The sequence below is a fragment of the Lontra canadensis genome, unplaced genomic scaffold (genome assembly GCF_010015895.1).
Source record: "Lontra canadensis isolate GAN:19392208 unplaced genomic scaffold, GSC_riverotter_1.0 scaffold41, whole genome shotgun sequence".
NCBI lineage: Eukaryota > Metazoa > Chordata > Mammalia > Carnivora > Mustelidae > Lontra > Lontra canadensis.
In genome coordinates, this window is record NW_022631035.1 from 17,931,194 (window position 1) to 17,942,001 (window position 10,808).

General features: G+C 43.3%; 1 protein-coding gene across 2 annotated transcripts; it reads left to right on the forward strand.

Moving 5' to 3' along the window:
- The first annotated feature begins 448 nt into the window (after window positions 1-448).
- CCDC43 (coiled-coil domain containing 43) lies at window positions 449-10,196 on the forward strand. 2 transcript variants are annotated; one of them, XM_032871033.1, is made up of 5 exons: window positions 532-800; window positions 4,357-4,444; window positions 5,398-5,533; window positions 6,849-6,907; window positions 8,581-10,196. In XM_032871033.1, the coding sequence occupies exons 1-5, from the start codon at window positions 597-599 to the stop codon at window positions 8,766-8,768; spliced, it is 675 nt and encodes a 224-aa protein (XP_032726924.1). In that variant the 5' UTR covers window positions 532-596; the 3' UTR covers window positions 8,769-10,196. The 2 variants fall into 2 exon arrangements, with proteins under 2 accessions (XP_032726926.1, XP_032726924.1); XM_032871035.1 differs by lacking the exon at window positions 6,849-6,907 and having other exon boundaries at window positions 449-800; window positions 8,581-8,768.
- Window positions 10,197-10,808: the final 612 nt, after the last annotated feature.

Consider the following 10,808-nt stretch of genomic DNA (forward strand, 5'->3'; position numbering starts at 1 on the left):
CCGATACTACTTGCTAAATGCACAGAAGCAACCGCAGCACATTGCAGCGGTCTTAACACAGGCTGCAGGGAACCTGGGAAGGTTCTTTGGAGCTTGAGCTTTGAAACGGACGGAGCTTGGAAACGCGAATGTGGTGCTCGTTGATAGAGACGGTGGGCATCCGGGACAGTCAGCCGGTTCCCTCTGGAAAGCCGTTTGGGAGAGGGCGACTTAGTATCTGCCCCACCAGGGCGCGGGGAAGGGCAATTCCGCGAGGTGGGACGAAGCGCTGGAATCTAAGCTGAGTTCCAGTCCTGTTTAGTTAGTAACTGCGTGACTTCGGCCAAGTTACTGAACCTCTCTGAATCAACTGTAAAAAAGAGTCTGTTAAGAATACTCACCTGCGTTCCTGAGAGATAACGTAACCGCGCGCATGCCAACAGGCGCTCTGTTTAGAAGGTGCAAAACGCCCAGACGGACCACTGCAGGTGGATTGGCTCGCCGCCCCACGCGCCAGATTGTGGGTTCTCCTTCGGAGCATGCGCAGTGGGCCCGCAGCGCGGCCCGTCAGGCACTGCGGTAGGCGCCCGGGAGCCTGGCAGGACCCTGACCCCAAGATGGCGGCGCCCAGCGAAGTGGCTGCGGCTGCCTCCGGAGAAGGCGATGGCGTGAGTACCGCCTTTGGGTCCTGGCTGGATGGACGGTTGGAGGCGCTGGGAGTGGACCGAGCCGTTTACGGCGCCTACATCCTGGGTGTCCTGCAGGAGGAGGAGGAAGAAGAGAAGCTGGACGCTCTGCAGTGTATCCTTTCTGCTTTCTTGGTGAGAAGCCCGGACGCGTTCCTTTAGCTTTCTGGCGGCCCCTGTCAGTACTTCGTACCCCCTTTCCCGTACCTGGTGTCCCAGACAATTAGTGGTATCACCTGGGAGAGGAATATTTTGAGCTCTTGGCCGCGGGGGAAGGGGATTACTCACCAACCAGTGTTTGGGGAAGTCAGGAGGTTGCAGGTGCATAGAGAAGAATGGTTTTCCCTTATTCCTTGGGGACACGGCCCTCTCGGATGCTTGTGGGTGAGCTGGGTGAGTGTTCTGCCGAAGGCGCTGAAATGTCTAAATGAGAGTTTTATCATAAACGCCTAACGACCAATTTCATTCCCATCCATTGACAGTGTTCAGAGAGGGGAATAAAGTGCTCTGGGATGTCTGTGCTCTTTAGGAGGCAGTGCCCAGGGCTGTCCCATGACAAAAAAGCCTGCAGGAAGTACCCTCTCGGTTCCAATTTTGGAGGTAAGAGTCCAAAAAAGGTAAGTTGGCAGTAAAACTCTAGGTATAGGTCTAGGCCTAGGTGGGAACTGAAGCAAATACTGTGCTTGATCTTTTATAGTATTTAGAAATGCAGTAATCGCTGGTTTTTGCTGGGGGAAGTGGCAAATAAGGTCAGAGTTTTAAAGAAGAGAAATAAACTTGGTACCCAGCTGCTTAGAAGCAGATTCAAGAATTCAGAAATGTGTCTTTTAATCTGTTTAGGTGGTACATTACCAGGTTGTCCACTTTTCCAACCTGACCATTCTGCTGCCTTCATCTGTGGTTACACTTACTTGGTGGAAACACCATTCCATGATTGGGCAGATGGTTGAAATATAATACTGGTGCAGCTGTCCCAGGTCCTTCTGGCCATGTCCCCCTTTTAGTCCCAAAGCCTGCTCTGGTGAGATTGACCTATAAACGGGAAAGCTTTAACACAGCTTGTGATGCAGCTCCTAAGTTCAGTGGAGATAGAACGCTATGGAGTAAATTCTTTTCCTGGAGGCTGACATTGCAGATTGGTGGGGCAGGGGGAAAGATGGAGGGTGAGACAAGCAATTTAAGTTAGTTTTTATTTCCAGCTTGGAAGTTTCTAAAGACACCATGAAAAAGAAATTGAAATAACTTGGGTACCCACTGGTACTAGCTCCTTGACTTGTTCTTTTCCTGGTGTCATTATTTAGGACTGCATGTCTGCTGATAAAGGCAGGCATGAATTTGCTTATACTATTAAGTTTCTTGGTAGAAAAGAGAAAAGTTATCTAGAACCAGATTTGGTTCTTTATGTTTGCTTCTTGTTTACATGAACTATAGTAGACAGACTTCTTTCCCCCTCTCTCTGCCCATTCACACACTATGCTTAATTTTGCTCTTGGTTTTCCCACCCCCTTCTGTATAGGAAATGGCTTTGGGAAGAATTGGCCAGGAATTATATGGTGAGGCAGGGTTCATGACACAACTGAGAAACAACTTCACAGATCAGCAAGGCCAATGAATGGTATATATCAAACACGTCATTCATAGTGCTACTTACTTTCTGTCGGTCAGTATAAAAGCCGCTAACTGTTGTACCAAATTCCTTTCCAGAAAAAAACAAAAGGCATAGCCAGATCGATCACCAGATGGGGCTAGGATTCAATATTAGGAATTAAGAAATTGTCAACAACAATTTGAGTGAAGATTCAAGAACACTGTATCTTGTCAGGAGCAAATAACAGTTAAAGCCTTTTATTATCCTTTTTTTACTCCTTCCAGTAGCTTTTTTGTTGACTGATTGATTGATTTGAGTTTTTATTGATAGGTTACTCTCTGCCAAACACTGCCCTAAGTGCTTGGGATACCTCGGGGAACAAAACAGAAATCCCTGCCCTGATGGGGGGGACATTCTAGCAGAGAAAAACTTAATCAGTAAATTATATAGTGCATTAGAAAAATGGTAAGTGCTAGGAAAAAAGGAACATACTTTAAGAAGACCAGGAGTGGAATGGAGGGGTGAGTTTTCAATTTTAAGTAGGATTATTACATTAATTGGGATATTACATCTTGCACCTATTTCTATACCAGTTTTCTAAATTGTCAGTGTCATGAGAGCCAGGGCTGTTTCTGATTCATCTCTTATCACTCATCTTAGTGCCTTCAACATGGCAGGCACTATGTGATGTGGGTGAATAAATGAACAAATGGATGGATGAAGGCTTTTGGTCTGGGTGAAGCCTGGGAGGAGAATAAACCACCTTGTCCTCCAAGAGGACCCTTTCTCTTTTGCTCCTCTCTCCCTTTTCCTTCCATTTCTTCTTCTTTTGCTTTTCTTGCTGGGGGGAGGGGGGTTCTATGAACTACAGAAACTGGGCTAAAGAAGTTCTACGTGTTTGTCATTTGTGCTTAAAGGATGCAGGGGAGAGGATGGAATCCTTTGTTGGGTACAATATAAGGAAATCCAAAATACGGCTTCACCTGGCTGGTCATTCTGTAGAGCATGCAACGCTTGATCTCAGGGTTAGTTGTGTGTTCGAGTTCCACATTGGGTATAGAGATTACTTAAAAAAAAAAAAAAAAAAGAAGTCTGTGTTCTACACCTTCCTACTTTCTTTGAGAGATGGTATCCTATAATGGTTGAGAACATGGGCTTGGAGGTGGACTGCTTGGGTTCAAATCCTGTTTAATCCATTTGTGTGTGTGTGTGTGTGTGTTTTACTTGTATGACCTTGGACAAGTTACTTAACCTCTGTACCTTGGTTTTATCATCTATAAATTGAGAGTAGCAATAGCCCTTACATCTTGGGATTGTTTTAAGAATGAAGAGTTCTTGGGTAAAGTATTGAGAACAGTGCCTGGCACCTGAGCCGACAGCTCATTTTGAGGGTAGAGTATGAAGACGATAAGGTAGCTGTGATGAAGATGGAGGGAAATACCCGGATTTGTTGACATGCCTTTTCTTCGCCAAGCAGAGTCGGGGTTTTTCACACATTCTCATTCATCCTCACTAAAATCCTGACAAGATGTGAAGCTCAGAAAGTTAAGAAACTCGTTCATAGATCTGGGCTTGACTTCATCTGACACTGAAGCCAACATCCTTTTGTTCTACTGTGCTGAGGAGGAGGATTGGTAAACACGCAGAATATGTCTGCTTGTGTGAAATGGACAGAAGGATGGTTGGATGGGAGACAGCTACTCATTTATCATCTTAAGTGGTGGGGTCCCCAAGGTCGTGGATATGTTCCAGCATCAAAGTTGATAAACCCTGGAAAATGTACTGAGTTGAGTCTATCAGCCAAGGAAGATTTCACAGAGGAGAGTTTTAACTCCAGCAACAGGTTTTTGCTCCAAAAGCATGAGGAAGACTGTTCTAAGTTATTGTGAATCCTTTCCGTTGGTGCTTGGCAGGACAGAGCGGGTGCTTTTGAACTAGCAGGTGTGGATTCTGAGACTCGCCGGATTACTTCTGAGCCTCAGAAAAGGCCCTCAAACCTTCCCCATGAACTCCTCATCACCAGAGGGAGAGCTGTGCCCTGTGCATGGGCTTTGTTCAGGCTGAGGGCTCTCAGGAAATTAATTGGTCTACCTTTTCAACTAGGAAGAAGATTCGCTTCTTAACATCTGCAAGGAGATTGTGGAACGATGGTCGGAAAGTCAGAATGTCATCACCAAAGTGAAAAAAGAAGGTAGAGTTGGGATTTTTTGCCTGTCTTAACCGCCAGTGCCTTTTCCAGCAACCTTTCCTATATAGCTGTTAGCAAGAGGATTTTGAGTTTTTCTCCATTTCCTACTCATTTTGCCCAGGATAATTTGAACTGGTAAACACCTGGCAGCTTCCACGAGCTTTTTAACTGAACACTGGCTTCCTTTTCCCCTTTTCTTTTAGAAAGAAAAGTGAAAGCCAGAATGAAGGTGACTGTGGTCCAGTGAGGTGGGAAACCCACTGAGCCACCCAGGCGCCCCAGTTGATTTTATTTTAAAATAATCTATGAATTTCTTGGCATGCCTGGGTGGCTCAGTCGGTTAAGCATCTGCCTTCGGCTCAGGTCATGATCCCAGGGTCTTGGGATGGAGCCCCACATCAGGCTCCCTGCTCAGTGGAGAGCCTCCTTATCCCTCTTCCACTCCCCATGCTTATGTTCCCTCTCTTGCTCTCTCTCTCTCAAATAAATAAAATCCTAAAAAATAATAATAATAATTTATGAATTTTACCTGGCATAATCATCACTATGAAAAGGACCAGCGTAAGTTGATTCTAGCTTCCTTCTTAGGTTTCTGAGTTAAGAGGGGAGAAAGTTGCATGCTTGAAGCTGAATTTTCTATGATTCTAATGCAGAGCTTGTCAACCTTTTTTTTTTTTTTTTGTCCCTTAAAGCATTAGAACTTCAATTTATAAAACAGGTAAAAGCAGGGCTGCTCTGATCGGAGATGGATACAAGACCTAAAGCCTAGCCCGCGTGGCCTTTCCTTGTCTTTCTCATTGGCCCCCAAGGCACCTCCTTTGAAGCCTAGGGCCCTGAAGAGTCAGCAGATGCCACTGTCTTTCCTGCAAACATTATCTGGGTGGACTAGTGGTTCAGTGAGCTTGTTTTCTCTCACATACAACCCTGTTGTCCCTCCCTTCCTTTCCCCCTCCCAGATGAAGTACAGGCCATTGCCACCCTAATTGAGAAGCAGGCACAGATTGTGGTGAAGCCCAGGATGGTGTCCGAAGAGGAGAAGCAGAGAAAAGCCGCCCTTCTGGCCCAGTATGCTGATGTGACAGATGAGGAAGAATATCCTTTTCGGAATCTTGGGACCACTCCCTGAGGCTTGAGAGCGACATGTTTGCTGGTTTACAGTGAGCTTTGAGAAGTTACTAATCTCCCCCTGTAGTGTAATTTTTCCCTCTAAAGTGGCTCTGATCTGTGGCCCTTCATGGGTGTGAGGAGTGACGTTGGGAGAGTTGATATGAGACTTAACATTTTTCACCACATAATCCGTATGTTCCTGAAAACTGTGGTGTAAAAAAAAAAAAAAAAAGCCTTAATAATGGACCACTTGTATTGTATTTTCAGAAGCGTAAGATATAGCTGTCATTCTTTATATTTGTCTAATACCTTTCTGTCCAGTACAGTATCCTTCATATAATCCATCTTTATATGCTTTTCCCAGTTGAGAAGGAAACCATGACAGTTAGAGATGCCTGTGCGATCAGAGACATACATAGCTTTAGTGGCAAAACAGGGACTAGAATATGGGTATTTTTGGATGAAGGGTTCCCAAATTTGGAGCAGTTTCATTTGAATTTTTTTTTTTTTTAATATTCCAGTGACCACATAATTGAAAGTGAGACTGAATCCCCAGCCAACACAGAAGAAGTCTGGAATTTGGGGGCCTGTGCAAAAGGCACTTGCTACTGACCGGGACAGGCTCGGTTGCCTGTGAGTTTGAACTTGTTTAGGACATGCTGAGCTCACGGCCTGATTGAATGGGGCGTGTGGAGCCTGATGCAGGGGACCTCATACCAGAAATGTTAGCTGTCTTATCACAAGTGTAGGAATTAGCTCCTAGGCTCTTTGGGGCCAGCTTGTCTTCTGGTTTCTCCTTTTTTTCTTGCCAGGGTCAGCAGAGCTATGGTTCCAGTGGTTCTTTCTTGGGCTAGAAAAGAACATTTTAAGCAGTGGTGGTTCTGGAGAACTTGTTAAACCTCAGATGGCTGGGCCCCACTCGCCAGTTTCTGATTTAGTAGGTCAAGGGTGGGGCCCAAGAAGGTGCTTTTCTAACAAGTTCCCAGGGAGTTCCAGGACCCATACTTTGAGAAACACTGTTTTAGAAGTCCTCTTGCCATCCCCTGGCATTGCCAGGTAATGTGGAAGTCCACCCAGACCAGGCAGTTTCTTTTCAACCTCCGGGAGATAAGGATCTCACAGTAGCTCTGAACAGTCTTGAGAGTCCTGAAGATGACCGGGCCAGGCTTACCCCTGCCGCTCTGACGGTGTTTTTCTTCAGCATGCTTTCCCTGCCCATCACTTCACCGACTGTCTTCTGATGCTGGGTTGGGATGTGCTAGCCTTTGCTTTCCATCCGACTTTCCTTAACGACGCTCACCGAAGCAGATGAGAAGGACGACTCCTGTGCCTCCACAGTGAACATTGGTTCTGATAAATGTATCCTTCTCTTTGTCCATCCCCAAGTGTTTCTCCACTGAACGCTCTTGAGGAATAGTTTTCATGTTGCTGTCATTGAGGGGGGATCCTTTTACCAACAGGAACTCGTTTTGGGCCAGCATTTTAAGCCCCATTCTAAGGATAACCATAAACAGTCAATTTAATGAGAACTTTTCCCAAAGAAATCATGTTAACATCTACTGTGAAGGGAGGAAGGATTTCTTAAGGGAGGATGTCTAAGGGAAAATAAGAATCTATACTCCCTGTGTATAGTGCTGGGTTTCCCAGCAGCAGAAGCAAGTTAAATAATACTGAAATTTTGACTTTGTCCTCAGAGAGTGTATAATTATTTGGAAAGAGAACACAAACAGTAAATACTTTTGAACTAAAAATATGGACAGATGGAAATAAGTGCTGAGGAAAGTCCCTACCAACAGACACTTATGAGAAGATGCTTCATTTATTTATTTTTTTAAGAATTTATTTATTTTTGAGAGTAAGAGAGAGCACGAGCCGGGGAAAGGGGCAGAAGGGGAGGGAGAGAAAATCTCAAGCAGACTTCTCATTGAGCGCAGAGCCTGATGCAAGGGTTGATCTCAGGGCCCTGAGATCATGACCTGAGCTAAAACCAAGAGTCAGACACTTAACTGGCTGAGCTACCCGGGTGCCCTGAGAAGCTTCTACATTTAGAAATCCACCTTCTTAGGGGCTCAGTTGGTTAAGTGTCTGCCTTCAGCTCAGGTCATAATCTCAGGGTCCTAGGATTGAGCCCTGCTTTGGGCTCTGTGCTCAGCAAGGAGTCCTTCTCCCTCTCCCTCCGCCTCTCCCCCTGCTTTTGCAAGGTTGCACTCTCTCGCAAATAAATCTTTAAAAAGGAAAAAAATCCACCTTCTTAAAGATGCAAAGTATGGTGGGTTATCCAAGAAGGGGAGGTTATGTCAAGGGGACTTACTTTAAAGCAACAAAGCAAAAAGAGTTGTTTTAAGAGTGGGAGGAGCATGTCTGGTGCTAACGTGTTGTTGTTTTTTTTAGTAATCTCTACACCCGTTGTGGGGCTAGAACCCATGACCCCAAGATCAAGTCATATGCTCTTCTGACTGAGCCAGCCAGGCCCTCCCAGGCTGTGTTTTTAAAGTCCTAAGAAATGGAGGGTAAAGTTTTTGGCTAGTTATTTTCTGACTGGTTAAACTTACTTCATATCTTTATAAATTCAGATTTTGTGGTTATTAGAACATGTTTTTCACTTAAGCTTCAGTGGTCTAGGAAAAAAAGCGAATTGATAAAGTTTAGTGAGGTTATACAACTTATTTAACTCTTTTCAAGCATTTTAATAGTGCCAAGCACATAAAATTTTTGCCAGTTACATTAATACTCTATTCACTAAAACTAGCCTAGATCCTCCCAACAATATTCTGCCATGATCTAAGTACTTATTCGGGAATGAAATTTCATTTTCTTAAAATATTTTAACATTCAAATTTAAAGAAGTCTGAGATTTTTATTCTGAGGATTAGTTTTAAACCTTTGTAATGATAGTTTCAGTGTATCCCATGAGACCAAAGATAAATTATCATAAGGACTTTTTTTTAAAGACTAGGAATATGTGGAGAGAGAATAAAGACAGTAGTTGGGACCTGTGTGACTTGTACCCTAATCCCTTAACTCACCTGTAGCTTTGTTCCGAAACACCAATGTGGAAGATGTCCTCAATGCCCGAAAACTGGAGCGAGACTCACTTCGGGATGAGTCCCAAAGAAAGAAGGAACAGGACAAGCTGCAGAGGGAGAGGGACAAACTAGCCAAGCAGGAGCGCAAGGAAAAGGAAAAGAAAAGGACACAAAGAGGAGAGCGGAAGCGATAACCTTGGTCCACTCTATTCTTTCTCCTCATGAACTTGATCAAAGGGAGAAGCGATTGTGCACATGTGTATTTAAGAGAAATGAGAGAACATTGCAAAGTGGTTTCCCAAGGCATTTCCCTTTTGTTTACACGGTCAAAAGGAAAATCACAAACACTTCTAATTACAAAATGTGCCATGTATCTGTGGTGTGGGTAATCAGATTATTGTAGTTGATGTCTGTACCAAAGATCTGGAATGGGGGCAACTTTTATATTTTAATACTGAAGCCCTGGCTCCTTTTGGCCACTTTAAAAGTCTTCCCTCACCTACGATAAGTAGCAGAAATATTCAGAAAGCTGACTGTTACGGTTTTCATCCTGAAGGAGCAGCATCATGACCACTCCTTTTCTGATATGAAATGTGGGAGCGTAAAGTACTTTGAGAGTAGTATTTGCCTCTTAATGTATTGTTTTATGGATGAAATAGAAAGCTAATGAAGAGCCCTACCTGGATCCAGATATTATGTTAACATGGCAACAAACTATGAAAACAGAAGAGATGATGTGGTAGATGTTCTAGATTTGAGATATTTTAAGTTTCAGCCTATGGGAGGAAAAAAGGATCTTTTTACGTAGAGATAGTTACATATTTTTCCTCATCCAGGCTGTGATATTGAAGAATGTGTATTGGATGAAAGGATATCATTGTTAGCTAGATTCATTTTTTATAATCATGAGCCCTCTTGGGTGTTAGTAGAGATTTTAATCCTGATCTGCCCTAAAGCATGTGTATAAGGATGTGTAATTACAGGCTGAAAGAAACTGCAGGAACCATGTGTCTAAGGAAGAAACACTGGAAATCTCTGCTAATACAAAGATGTTTGAGAGTGTACATTGTGGGTGCTCAACAAATTTATTTAATGAATGAGTGGAAAAACCTGGGAGAGTCACAGGTGAGCAGGAACTCTCCATTTGTACTTTTGTCACAAGCCACATTCAATTGTAAATAAATCTTTTCTCTACTTATGGCAGCAGACTGTCTAGAAGCCTGAAGGGAGCAATCTCCCTGACAAGACAGAAAATAGGTATTTTATACCTGAGGTTGGCAAACTACTGCAGGCAAGGAAATTTGGCCCCGTTTGTTTTTGTATGGTGCAAGTCAGCAATAGGTTTTGTATTTTTAAAGGCTTGTAAAAGAAGGAATACGTGACAGATCCCTCTTGTGGCCTGTAAAACCCAAAATATTTACTGTCTGGCCCTTAAGAGAAAAAGTTTGCCAACCTGTTTTATACCATTAACTAAGAGGTTAACAAATTTTTACCTTTGTGTAGAGGGTAAAAAGCTTGGTTAAGGAAAAGATGTGTCACCTCTATACACTCCTATAATCGTGGCATTGCATTTTTAAAAAGTAACCATCTTTTTAAAAAAATAAACTATTTAAATCACTGTTTTCTGATTTATTCTGATTCCTTCTAGCTGTCCATGGAAATGAATTGTGCGAACACTTCAGAATGTGTTGAATTTTGCTTTAGATTTTGATTAGCCCAATATGATCTTCTATAAGTAAAACGTCTTCCTAGAATCAAATTCTCTGCCTCAGTTCTGTGAGGTTGGGTATTGGGAGATCAGAAAGAGTACCTTGTAATTGGGACAAGTATTGGAAGTCAGTAAATTGGCTTTGAAGTCCTTGCAAGTACTTTTGGAGTCTTAGTCCTCTATGGCAGTAGCAATAATAGGCTGTGGCTACAGATAGCCTATGAGAGAGCCTATTTTATTAACCCTTATTTTGGATTTTTGGTTTATTTTCACCTTGATTTTGGTCTCTGAAGCAGAGCCAGGTTATATCCATGGACCCCTGAAGGGTACTTGTTTTAGTCCAACAGTAGCCAGTTCTTCTGGGACTCTATACAGTTAGGTATATACTTGAACTAATGTTTATTTTATTTTATTTTATTTTATTTTATTTTATTTTATTTTATTTGACAGAGACAGAGAGATCACAAGTAGGCAGAGAGGGGGAAGAAGACTCCCTGCTGAGCAGAAAGCCCAATGGGGGGCTTGA

Excerpts from the sequence above, each read along its gene's own strand:
- CCDC43 (XM_032871033.1), top strand. The coding sequence starts at position 597 with ATGGCGGCGCCCAGCGAAGTGGCTGCGGCTGCCTCCGGAGAAGGCGAT. Across the intron at positions 4,445-5,397 it reads CACCAAAGTGAAAAAAGAAG|ATGAAGTACAGGCCATTGCC; the intron begins GTAGAGTTGGGA and ends TCCCCCTCCCAG. Across the intron at positions 6,908-8,580 it reads GAACATTGGTTCTGATAAAT|CTTTGTTCCGAAACACCAAT; the intron begins GTATCCTTCTCT and ends ACTCACCTGTAG.